A 12158-nucleotide genomic window follows, 5' to 3' on the forward strand; every position below is an offset into this window, starting at 1 on the left:
CACTAGTGACCTTTCTCTTTCCGGATATCGCACCCCCATATACAACTTTCTGAAACCTATCCAACAGACAGTCATTGATCCAACTCAGAAGTCTGTTATCCAATCCCATCTGTTTCAATTTATTTAAGAGCTTGTCGTGTTGGCAGTCTATTCTATCAAAAGCCTTTGTAAAATCTAAGTACACCACTGTATATGCATCTCTCCTATTTAAGGTATTTGTCACCTGGATATAGTACATAAGTAAATTAGTGAAACATGATCTCCCTTAACAAACCCATGCTGATAACTACAGAGAATACTACTGTTATCAACCCATTTCTGTATCCTACTTCTCACCAATCTCTCCAGTACCCTCACCACAACTTCAGATATACAGATTGGCCTATAATTTCAAACTACAGCCTTATCACCACCTTTATGCAGTGGAATAATTTTCCCTCCTTCCACTCCTTTGAAACCTGTGCTGTTGCAAGAATTTTATTAAACAGGCTGCCAGTGCTAATGCCTATTCCCTGGAACATTGCCTTAAGATGTGAGATGATATATCATCAAATCCTATCGACTTATTGACATCAGGTTTATTTATTTCCTCAAATACCTCCTACTCACTCACAATTAAGCCATCCTCTCCTATGTCCTTTATGCTTAAGTTCCTCATAAATCCACCCTGATCAGGATAAAACACCCTTACAAATTGATCACTGAAAACTCTAATAATGTCTTCTGCAGTAGTTACCATTCTGCCACTTTAACCCTACCATTATCATTCTTTCTTCTGCTTGACACTCTAAAAAACTCTCTAGGGTTTTTCTTTGCCTGATTTACCAATTTCTGCTCATACTCGACTATTGTTTTCCTTACTGAGTCACTCGCCTTGTTATTTATACTCTTTGTGTGACTGATTATTACTATTATTCATCTTGTATTTCCTCCAAAGTATTTTCCTTTTCCAAATTTCATGCTTAAGAGCCACATTCATCCATTTTACACCTACCTTATTCAGCATTTTGGCCTTTCAGAATACATTCACACATTGATGCTGTTATGTATTTTTTTGTCAGTTCCCATGCAGCATTTATTTCCTTACCACTCAACTCCTCGTTCCATGTTATAGCTCCAAGCTGTCTCCTAAGCTTGTCCTAATCACCAGTCTTATAATTCCACATATATCCTTTCCTCACAAAAGTCTGCATGTGACTAGCCACAACTTAGGTGATCGCTTCATGATCACTCTCACCAACTGGAGGAAAGTGTGAAATCCCTCTCAAAATACATTCTCTGATGAAATGATTAGATCTAGAACTCTCTATCCTCGGGTGCCCTCTTTTACATGCTGCCTGAGATAGATATCTCTCAAGAACTCGAGAAATTAATTTTCCTTATTCCCAAATACTATCTCTTCATTTTAATCTATACCCCCATAATTAAAATCACCCATAAAAATTACCCTTACTTTTTTCACTAATCCAAGTTGTATATACATTTCTTCCTGACCACCCTCCACATTCCCAGGCCTATAACAACATCAACTAAATATGTCTTTCTCCCAACCTCCAAGTTACACCACACTGCCTCATAACTATTGCCACTATTTTCCCCTTTCATGTCTATTTTATGTGGACTTAATTCCTCTGCTACCATCAGTAGCACCCCCCCCCCTTCCCATCTATCTTGCCTTCTATCCTTGCAAAAAATATTGCATCCTTCCATTTCTATTCCCATTACAATATCATCTTCATTCAACCATGTTTCACTTATTCCAAAATCAATTTTGGAATAAGTTTTGAAAATTGATTTTGGGGTGAATAAACTTAATCACTGAATCCATTTCATCCTCCTTATTTCTGATACTTTCGGCATTTGTAAACAAACTTAGCAGTTCATTTTTACGTTTATAGCCAGTCCTATCCAAGCCATGTGTTAGTTGTGATTTCTCCACCACACCTGCCCAATCATCTTTATTACCACTTATCACATATATCTGCTCAGTCTCGACCTCCCCACCCACATCACAATATACTTCATCTTCATACACACATTAACTGCCACTTTCAACATCCACTCTTCCTGTGCCATGTATCCCTGTATACCTGAACTCCCCCAGTTTCCCTGTTCCTCTTGCATTCCTGTTCTCTCTTCATTTCTCATACTACTATTGTATCCACTGCCAAGAACTTCTGTCTCTTCAGTACCACTCTCCTGATTTTTCCCTTTGTCTCTTTCTTCTGATTTCTTACACGAATCTCTTCTGATATCTCTTGTTTACAATGCCAGTCTTTCCTGAAAGATGGTAATGGGACTTTACATGTAGGTATCTCTCTCTGTGTGTGTATGTGTGTATTTGTATGGAGACTTCCAGGAGAGTGTCTATAAATGGACACTGTATCAAAAGCCTTTGTCAGTTCTCTAAATTTCTTAAAGGCTTCTGTGTATAAATCTCTTATCCTTTAACTAATTTTGACTATTAGGTGACTCAATAAGTATGTAGAAACACTGACTTTTCTAGAACTCAAATGATGCACTCTGCAGCTGACTTTCTTTCAAACTGACCTACAGTAATTTTACAGGGAGTACTTAATGAAAGTATGACAAAAACGAAACGTGTTTCCCGGGAGCAAAAATTCACAATATTAGCCATGCCATCCGGATGCCAAAAGGTAAGTCGAAGGAAATGATTGTCTTGGTTGGTACCAATGATTTGAGAGGCGAGAAGTATTCTATGAAGAATATAAAGGAGTTGTTAGAATAGGCAAAACTGAAGAGCGAGAAGGTGAAGATTGTAAGTCTCCTACCACATTATGATAGAGGTGAACTGAGGAGGGGGGGCATTGATAGCCAATGAGTCTATATGTAGACTGTGCAAAAGGAATGATGTAGAATCTGTGGTCTCTGTTTGAAGGAAAGAAGAATTTGTACAATGAAGATGACTGCATCTGAATGATTTTAGTGTTAGGTGTCTGGAGAGAGCTTTGTTCACCAAGCATGCTGACATGCAAATTCAGGGAAACTTAAGCAATTAGGGTGGAAGCAAGTGAGTCTGAGAATGACCAAGTGATGAATTTAGTCTCTCAAGCAAAAATATTGATTAGGGTAGTCACTTCAGAAAGTAAAGGTGGGTGGGAATAAAGGGATTTTGCCATTTCTATATACTAATGCCAGAAGTATCAGGAACAAGAGGGATTTTTTGGCATTGGATAGTGCAACCTTGCCAAAAGCTATAGGCATTAGTGAGACTTGGCTAACAGTGGATGATGTAGTTACAGGGAGTGAATATGAAGGGTTTAGTATTTTTAGGGAAGATAGAGAAGATAGGATTGGGGGAGGAGTATTGCTGATGAAGGTAGATGAATTGCAACCAAAAAGAATCGAAGACAGGCGGAAGGGCAGCTGTTCATTTGAAGGCAATCTGGTGCAAGATTAAGACCAATAAAACAAAATATACAGTTGGCTGTTGTTATAGGCCAAGGAGTTCCACAGATGATCTGGAAGACATGCATCATCAAATTATTACAATGAGTACAGGCTGAGTGATTATTATGGGGACTTCAACTATGGAGATATAGACTGGAAGAAAGGAAGAAAGATCACATGGCAGGAAGGAAACAGAATTTATACACCTTCTGAGAGATAATTATTTAAGGCAGCATGTGATAGAGGGGACTAGGGGTGGGAGAGTATTGAACTTGGTCAGGAGAGCTATCCATAACCAAGGTGACAACATTGCCTCCAATTGGTGAAAGTGACCATGTGGTCTTGACTTGGGAGATTGTAAAACATGAGGAATATTCTATCAAGAAGAGATATTTGTGGAACTACAAGGCAGGTGATTATGACATGCTTAGGAAAAAACTTAAATCTGTACTATGGCATAAAACTGCAGGATAAGGTTGTTAGTAGTGCATGGGATATAGTTAAGGTCATCCAGAGGAAGCAGTATTAAGTTGTATACCTAGGGTAAGGAGGGTTAATCAGGTAGAAGTTAGATGGATGAATAATATCATTAAGCACAAGATACAGAAGAAGGAAATGCTGTGGAGGGTATATAAACAGAAAGGTGACCAGCAAACTCATGAACAGTACAAGGCTAAGGCAAGAAAGATGACCAGCATGGCAAGGAAGGAAAAATCAGATTATGAGAAGAATTTATGAAATGAAAGAGTTCTTTCATTATCCGGCAAGTAAGAGGAAGAATAACTATGGAAGATTAACCTTAGTGAGTGATGATGGTCACGAGGAGACAGAATCAGATTAAATAGTTGAATTACTGAGTGACCACTTTGCAAGCATACATTGTCCTAGTGAGGTTACTGCTTTAACCTTGACAGATACTAATATGGGAACAGAGGTGGATGAATTGGAGGTTCTTAGTATATTTCAGAATCTCAATGTAAATACAGCTGTAGGAATAGATGGGATATCAGCAAGGGTTTTGCAAGAATGTGCAAGGGAATTAAACAGCTTGGTCGAAGGCAATGCCTTTGACTAAGCTGTTTAATTTAAGTTACAGCTCTGGTAGAGTTCCAAGGGAGTGGAAAGAGGGCAAAATTATTCCTTCGTATAAGGAAGGTTCTAAGACTACAGCAGTAGCAAATTATAGACCAATCGATATCTCAAGCAGAGTGGTAAAAGTACTAGAAAAATTGGTAAAAAAGATAATTCAAGAATGGGTAGATAAAAACATGATATTGTATGAAGGTCAAATGGCATTGTGAAATCAGCTATGCCTTAGTAATTTACTAACTTTTTATAATAGAGTAACAGCTGAGTTGGATAAAGAAAATGACTACATGATGATTTTGCTGGATATTGCAAAGGCATTTGACAGAATACCACATGGAACACTTCTACACAAATTAGAACAAATGGGGATGGATACAACAGTGGTTAAGTGGATGGCTGCTGGATGGATATCAAAAATTGGTATATGAAGGGGCAGAATCCAGGGGAAAACAGGTGATGACTAGTGGTGTGCCACAACTGGTAGATCTGCTTTTATTTGGCTAGAAGAACACAAGTTTTATATTAAATACCATGAACCTGAAACAGTCTGGACTTGCAGAGCATGCTATCAAGATTAAACATAGAGTTTACTGGAACAAGACAGGAGTTGTTCATAAAAGTCATTTCCTCATAGAATGACTTTCTAAACATGTAAAACTTCACATGTTTGTCCACATCAGTCCCCTTTGCAGGAGATGGTACTTTTTAAATAACTAATATTTTCTAACTCTATTTTGTATGTATATATATATATATATATATATATAATTTTTTAAATAAGTTAGGAAATTATTGACTTTTTATAGTTATCTTTACATTAGCTACTTAGGTGTCATTTTATTAAACTTAATGTTTAATTGCCATTCTGTGATCTTGTAATGATGATGATGATGCCTTAATATTTAGGCAAAACTTCTACACTAATAAAGTTTTTTAGGTGAATTTTCCTCCAGTTTTATAGTTCTTTTCAGTATACCAACTCACAGTATTCCATTATTAAAATGATATTGCTTGGAGATTTGGGTATTATCAAAGGGAAGAAGTGAGTTCTTTCTTGTGAGAAATAAAACAGGTTTACGTTTTGGCAAATCTAACATTCATTATGCTGTCTTCACCCCACTAGAGAATTATTAAGAGATTAGTGTTTAAAAACATGGTTTTTTAAGATCTGGGTTTCTGAACTCCTCTGTATATCAGAAAAGTTGTTCAAAAACAGCATATTCTAGATTTGGCATTTTCAGATCTTATTAAAGCATAAGTGCCAATCTTCTGACAGAAAGAACAATACAGAGTGAAATTTGGACAGTTTAATTGTGCAATTTAAGGTAGAGTGTGGTTATTGTAGCTACAATTTAAAATTCAATCAAAATGAAGGGGATCAGGTTTAGATATCAATAAATAATGGTATCAATAAATGCAGGAGTATCAAAGAGACGGCAACTTATGTGGAATTATAAGGCAGGTGATTATAATAGTCTTAGACGTCAACTTCGGGAAGTTTCATGGAGGCAGGAATTGGAAAGCTGGGATATCACTAGTGCGTGGGAAATTGTGAAAGAATATTTGTTATCAGCAATGGTAAGTTGTATACCACGAGTGAAGAAGAGGACGCAATTTGGAGTAAAGTGAATGACAAACAATATTAAACAGGAATTGCATGCGAAAAAGAGGCTATGGAAGAGATATAAGGAGACAGGTGAAGAGATGCATGAGGAATATAAGACACAGGCCAGAAGAGTGACTAGTGTGGTAAGGAAAGCAAAACTGGAATATGAGAGGAGATTGGCCCTAAGATCCAAAGAAAATCGTAGGGAATTTTTTAGCTATCTGGCCAATAGGAGGAGAAATGACTGTGGAAGAATGATATTGTGGGATAAAAATGGAAATAGAGTGACTGATGCAGAGGACATAGTGGAATTGTTCAATGAACACTTTATTTGAGTATTTCATCCTAGAGGAGTCAGTTTTAATGGTAGAGGGATAGGACTGGTTCGAGGTCTGGAGGTACAGGAGGAGAGTGTGTTTCAGATACTGAGTACTCTGGATGTCAGTAAAGCTGTGGGACTGGATGGTATTTCACCACGAGTTTTGAGAGAATGTGCTAGGGAATTGACAGTGCCTTTAACATGGCTTTTCAATGAAAGTCTGGCTTTGGCAAAGGTGCCCAGGGAATGGAAGGAAGGTAAGATAGTGCCATTGCATAAGGGTGGTAACAGACTGGAAGTGTCTAATTATAGACCAGTCTGTGTGTCATCAGTAGTTGTTAAGATCTTGGAGAAAGTAGTGAGGGACCGTATACAGCACTGGGCAGATGAGGGTAATGTTATCTGTGAGAGTCAACATGGATTTGTGAAAGGGCGCTCTTGTTTTAGCAATATGCTAGCCTTTTATAATAAAGTTACAAGACCATTAGATGAGGGAAAGGCATATACTGCAATTTTCTTAGACTTAGCAAAGGCATTTGACAGGGTGCCACATGATAAGCTGATATTTAAGTTGCAACACATGGGTGTGGATGTCAGATTGGTCAACTGGATTCAGGATTGGCTGTCTGATAGGTATCAGAGAGTTGTGTATGGTGGAGCAGTTTCAAGGAGACAGAAGGTTACAAGTGGGGTCCCACAGGGCTCAGTACTAGGACCTATATTGTTTAACCTTTATATCAATGACATTGCCAGTGGATTGCAAGGGGATATTCAGTTGTTTGCAGATGATGCGAAGCTGGGAAGAATTATTAGTAATAGTGCAGATGTGGTAGCCCTGCAAGAGGATTTGAATGAGCTAGACAAATGGGCAAATGAATGGGGATGTCAGTTTAATGCAGCAAAATGTAAGGTCTTGAGGTTTGGGAAACATCGATGGGATGCTGCATACTCTATGGGAGGAGCTATACTGGAGGAAGTAGGGTAGACGAGAGATCTGGGGGTTGATGATTGATAGAAACCTGAAATTTAGAGGACATATTGGAAAGATTGTGAAGGTAACACAGAGGATTGCTGCAATAATGAGAAGGACGCTGATCTGCAGAGATAAAACAGTTATCATTCCGTTATATAAGATCCTGATCAGACCACACACATAGACTATTGTTCTCAGATTTGGTCCCCAGGATTTGAAGGGGATAAATTAACTGTGGAAAGGATACAAAGACGGATGACAAAGATGGTTTCAGGACTGTACAAGGATAGTTATGAGGATCGGCTGAGAGAATGTTGACTGCAGAGTTTGGTGGATAGAAGAAGGAGAGGCGATATGATTGAGACTTTTAAACTGTTGAGAGGTGGTTACAGGGTTGACACTGGGGAGTTCTTTCGCTTGGTTGAACAGCGCGAAGGAGTGATGATAAGAGGCCATCCCTGGAAGTTATGAAAGGAAACTGTGAGCAAGAGGTTAAGGAGTGGTTTCTTCGTGTGGAGGGTGGTTGAGCCATGGAATGCATTGCCTGATGGAGTGGTGGGAGCAAGAACGGTCAGTGAGTTTAAAGAGTGGTATGATAGACTTTGTGTTTCTCAGGGGGGGGACCTCCCCTCGATGAGTCTTGACAGACTTTATGTCTTAGGAAGGACCTCCCTCGATGAGTATTTTGACTCCTTGGAGGCCTGAATAATAATAATAATAATAATGATGATATGATATATGTCATTTATTACTTTTTTTTAAAGGCAATAACGATAGTGAAATGGATGCTAAAATTATTTTTATATTTTATTTTTTTATTTTTTTATTATTTTTTTTTAATATTTTCTGTATTTTTTTTCTGGTAGGATTTTGGTATTGTCTGTATTTTTTTTTAGTTAGGAATTTTTATTTATTTTATGTCTGTGTGGAGTAAGTTTTTTTAATTCACAGTGTGATAATATAGCATATTTTTTTCATAGTTGGCATTTGTGAAGAGTCGAACAGAGATGAACACACACTGAGATGAGAGACTCTGAGACATGTGACCTACAGAGACCATTTAGTCTTCTTGTAATAACATGGCCTCAACAGTTCTCTCCCTACACACACCCACCCTCTTCAGACTCTGGGCACAATTTTTGGCAGAGTAAGTGGCAGAGTAATTATGTACTATATGATCAGGAAGCCTCCTGATGTATTACCATAAGTCTCAGTCCCATGTACCACTATAGCCTGCAGAACAATTTTACAAAATAGAAGAAAATTTTCTCTCTATTTCTCTCTCTCTTCAAGTGTGCAAGTCATGCTCTTGAAGTGTATCCTCAGTTGCACTGCAAGAAAAAATACGGGGGGGGGGGGGTGAATAAACCTCTGCTCTGGAGAACAATACATTGTTACATTGTCTGCTTCAGACTTGATACAGGCGGTGACAGTGCACCTAGGTGATGAAGGTCAATGACCACCTAGTGGATTTATTTGGCATTTCTTCCAACTAGAAGAATATCCTTTTATTGTAAGGATACTCACGAGATTCACCCACAATCCCTTTTGTTGGAAGTCACATCACAGAAAGGCAGAATGGCATATAAGACTTTAAGAGAAGTCAAGTGTAACAAAAAGACTGCATTTCTTGTTAGGGTATGTAACATAAAGGTATGAGAGAGAGAGAGAGAGAGAAAGAGAGAGAGAAACTAGGAGGAGGAATTATTTTCTACTCAGAGGTGATGGAGGGGAATTAAAGTAAATGAACTACCATGATTAGTGCAATTAGAAGAATGACAGAATGTTACACCCTTTCATTGGACAACACTTAATTTGATTCTCATTGTGATGGGATAACTCTTTATATGGGTTTTTATAATTTAAGAAGAGTAAGCTGATCTCATATGGAGATAGCAGGATTCCCCCCCCCCAAGAAACTAGGTTTTTCATCCTTATATAGGCAAATCAGCCCCAATACATATGTAATTTACAAACAAGGCATACTATTAGTGGGGTAGATGGCATTGTGGTGGAGATGGTGGGTTGTGTGAAGTGTCCTCCCAGGAAGAGTCTTTGGATGTGTCATGTAATAATAATAATATTAATAATAGTAATAATAACAGTTGGAGATACAGGACTGAATTCTTCTTAAACAGACAGAGGCTTATGAGCATGCACACACACACACACACACACACACACACACACAAAGACTGCATTGAATCTCCAAAAATGGATCTGTGCATATTACAGAAATTTTAAGCAAAATAATAATAATTATTATTCAATTACCTTTGCTCTTGTAATTCATCTGCAATATAATGCTGAAAAGGTTCTATCAAAAAACAAGTCAATATATTAGTAACAAGTATTTATGAAATTGTTTATAAATAATTCAGTAACTATAGTTGAACTGAAATACCATGAGAATCTATCAGTATAGTTTCCATTGCTGAACTTTAAATACAACAAATACCTATTCTTAAAAGTCAGATAAGAATCTCCTGTTCATAAAATATTTCTGATACTACTAATTGATAAGTTGTTTTTGGGAAATCAATGTGATGTATTTTAGAAAAGTGTACTTTTAAGTTGCAGGTGAATTTTATTACCCAGCATGAGACTACCACCATGAATAATAAGAAAGATAGGTTGCACCCTTTGTCTAACACTAGATTTAACACGTTCGCTGCCAACTACGAGTATACTCGTATGTCGATTTACCGACCTCCTATGCCAAACACGAGTTATCCCTTTGTATAATTACCTTAATAGTATATAGTATAATATAGTATATTGTGTATATGCCTCAGATGCTGACTATGAGTATACTCGTAGTTCGTATATGAGCTTCACAAGCCAACTACGAGTATACTCGTATGTTGATTACCAACCTCCTATGCCAAGCGCGAGTTAATCCGTAGTATAACACGTAATTTGTAAATCAATTTAAAACTAGTAAAATCAATAAAAATAAAAACCAATCAATGAAATAAAAAAGCACTCAGTAAAATAAAAAAAAAAATTTATTCAAATTGTTTCTGTTAGAGCTACAGAATTATAAAAATTGTCCATATGCAATACATAACCCCTGTCTAAATATTCTTCCATCAAGTGGAATACAACATCATGTGCGTGACCCATTTTCGGTAAAGAGGATTCAGATTTACCTGTATGAATTTTTATTCTTATCACCAATCCATTTGATTTACACAGTTCATAGAATTTCACGCCATATTTATGTTTTTTTTTTTTTTATGTATTGCCGAAATGCCAGTCTACTGCGCCACAACACCATTGACTCATCAATACATAAGTTTCTGTCTGGTGCATAGCAATTTCGCATTACACTATTAAAATGATCTAGGACTGGTCTTAATTTGTGCAATTTATCATTAGCTGCTTGGGAATTATCTGCAAAATGCAAATGACGCAATAAAATTTGAAATCGATTTCGGCTCATTTTAGAGCGCCAAAATGGCAAATTGTAAAGTTGATTTGTACTCCAATAATGCTCAATAAACGGTAAATTACAAGGACCCATATGAAGTAAAAGTCCAAGAAATAATTTAATTTCAGGTATGTCTGTTGCTTTCCAGTTGGAAATTCCTCGACTTTTTTTCAACTGCAGTCGGCTTTCCTCAATATTTTGTAAAGCATATAAATTGGTTTGTTCTACTAAAATTGTGAGAAAATCTTCAGAAAAGAAAAGTTCAACTAACCTTTTGATACTGAAATTTCCAGTGTCAATTTTAAAACCTGCAGTTTCAACAAAGTCAAATTGTGGGGACTCTTCTTCTGAATTTTCCCAATAAGTTGATGTATTTGGCTGGTTGCTAACTTCATCTTCAAAAGTTTCTTCATCATCGGAGTCACCGCTAGAGTCGTCTGTAGGATCATCTTCAGAATCGGAACCAAATATTTCATGAAATTCATGATCGCTCATATTAGCATAAGCTTCTACTTCTATATCAGTAAGTTTTCTTTTACTGGCCATACCGAAATTGAAGGTTCTTAGAGACTAGAAACTAAAACTGAACTAGACGCAATAAACACTGGCGTCAGCACATGTAATATATAGATGGAAGTGATAGGAGATTACTCGTAGTTGGCGTATGAAATAAAATTCTATCTGATAAACCGGCTACGAGATTACTCGTAGTGACCTTGAAGATGCGAAAGCGCTTGGCGTGCGGGAACAAACTATGACTGAGTAGCATAGCAGCAAACGTGTTAACAACAAACTATCTTCCTGTGCATCATTCAATTCTAACTACTAATTTTCAACTTAAGTATATAGGCTATATATTGCTCTATACAATGTCACATTTCAACACATAGGTAGATCATGTTTTAGACTGAAGTTGTCACAATAAAGTGACAGCTGAATTGGACAAAGGAGATGGATACACAGAAGTATACTTAGATTTTGCAAAGGCTTTTAATAGATTGCCAAAGTTGATAGTAAAACTAGAGTGGATGGGGCTAGATATTAGACTAGTACATTCGATTGGAGATTGGCTATCTGATAGATGTCAGTAAGTTGTGTTTGGAGGAGCAGTATTGAAGAAGAGGAAAGTCCTAGTGGTGTACCTAAAAGGGGGTTTTGCTGTTTAACTTCTATGTTAATGATATTGAGGATGATTTGAATAGGGATATTCAGTTGTTTCCAAATGATGCAAAGTTGAGATGAAATATGAGAAGTAAAGGAGATGCTGTAGCTTCACAAGAAGACTTGATGAATGAATGGGCATGGGATAGCAGAGGCCAGCTGAACA

At 37.2% G+C, this 12158-nt stretch overlaps 1 protein-coding gene across 3 annotated transcripts in view; it reads right to left on the reverse strand.

The window, feature by feature from the left end:
* The window catches only part of LOC150104992 (uncharacterized), a 768027-nt gene that overhangs the window by 191841 nt on the left and 564028 nt on the right, over positions 1 to 12158 (reverse strand). For all 3 annotated transcript variants that reach the window (XM_090395452.1, XM_090395451.1, XM_090395453.1), the window contains exon 33: positions 9673 to 9715. In XM_090395452.1, the coding sequence (XP_090251578.1) occupies positions 9673 to 9715 (43 nt within the window). The remainder of the gene's footprint in view (positions 1 to 9672; positions 9716 to 12158) is intronic.

This window comes from Typopeltis vanoorti, chromosome 7, assembly GCF_054136105.1.
Source record: "Typopeltis vanoorti isolate ZY-2024b chromosome 7, IOZ_Tvanoo_1.0, whole genome shotgun sequence".
Classification (NCBI taxonomy): Eukaryota; Metazoa; Arthropoda; class Arachnida; order Uropygi; family Thelyphonidae; genus Typopeltis; species Typopeltis vanoorti.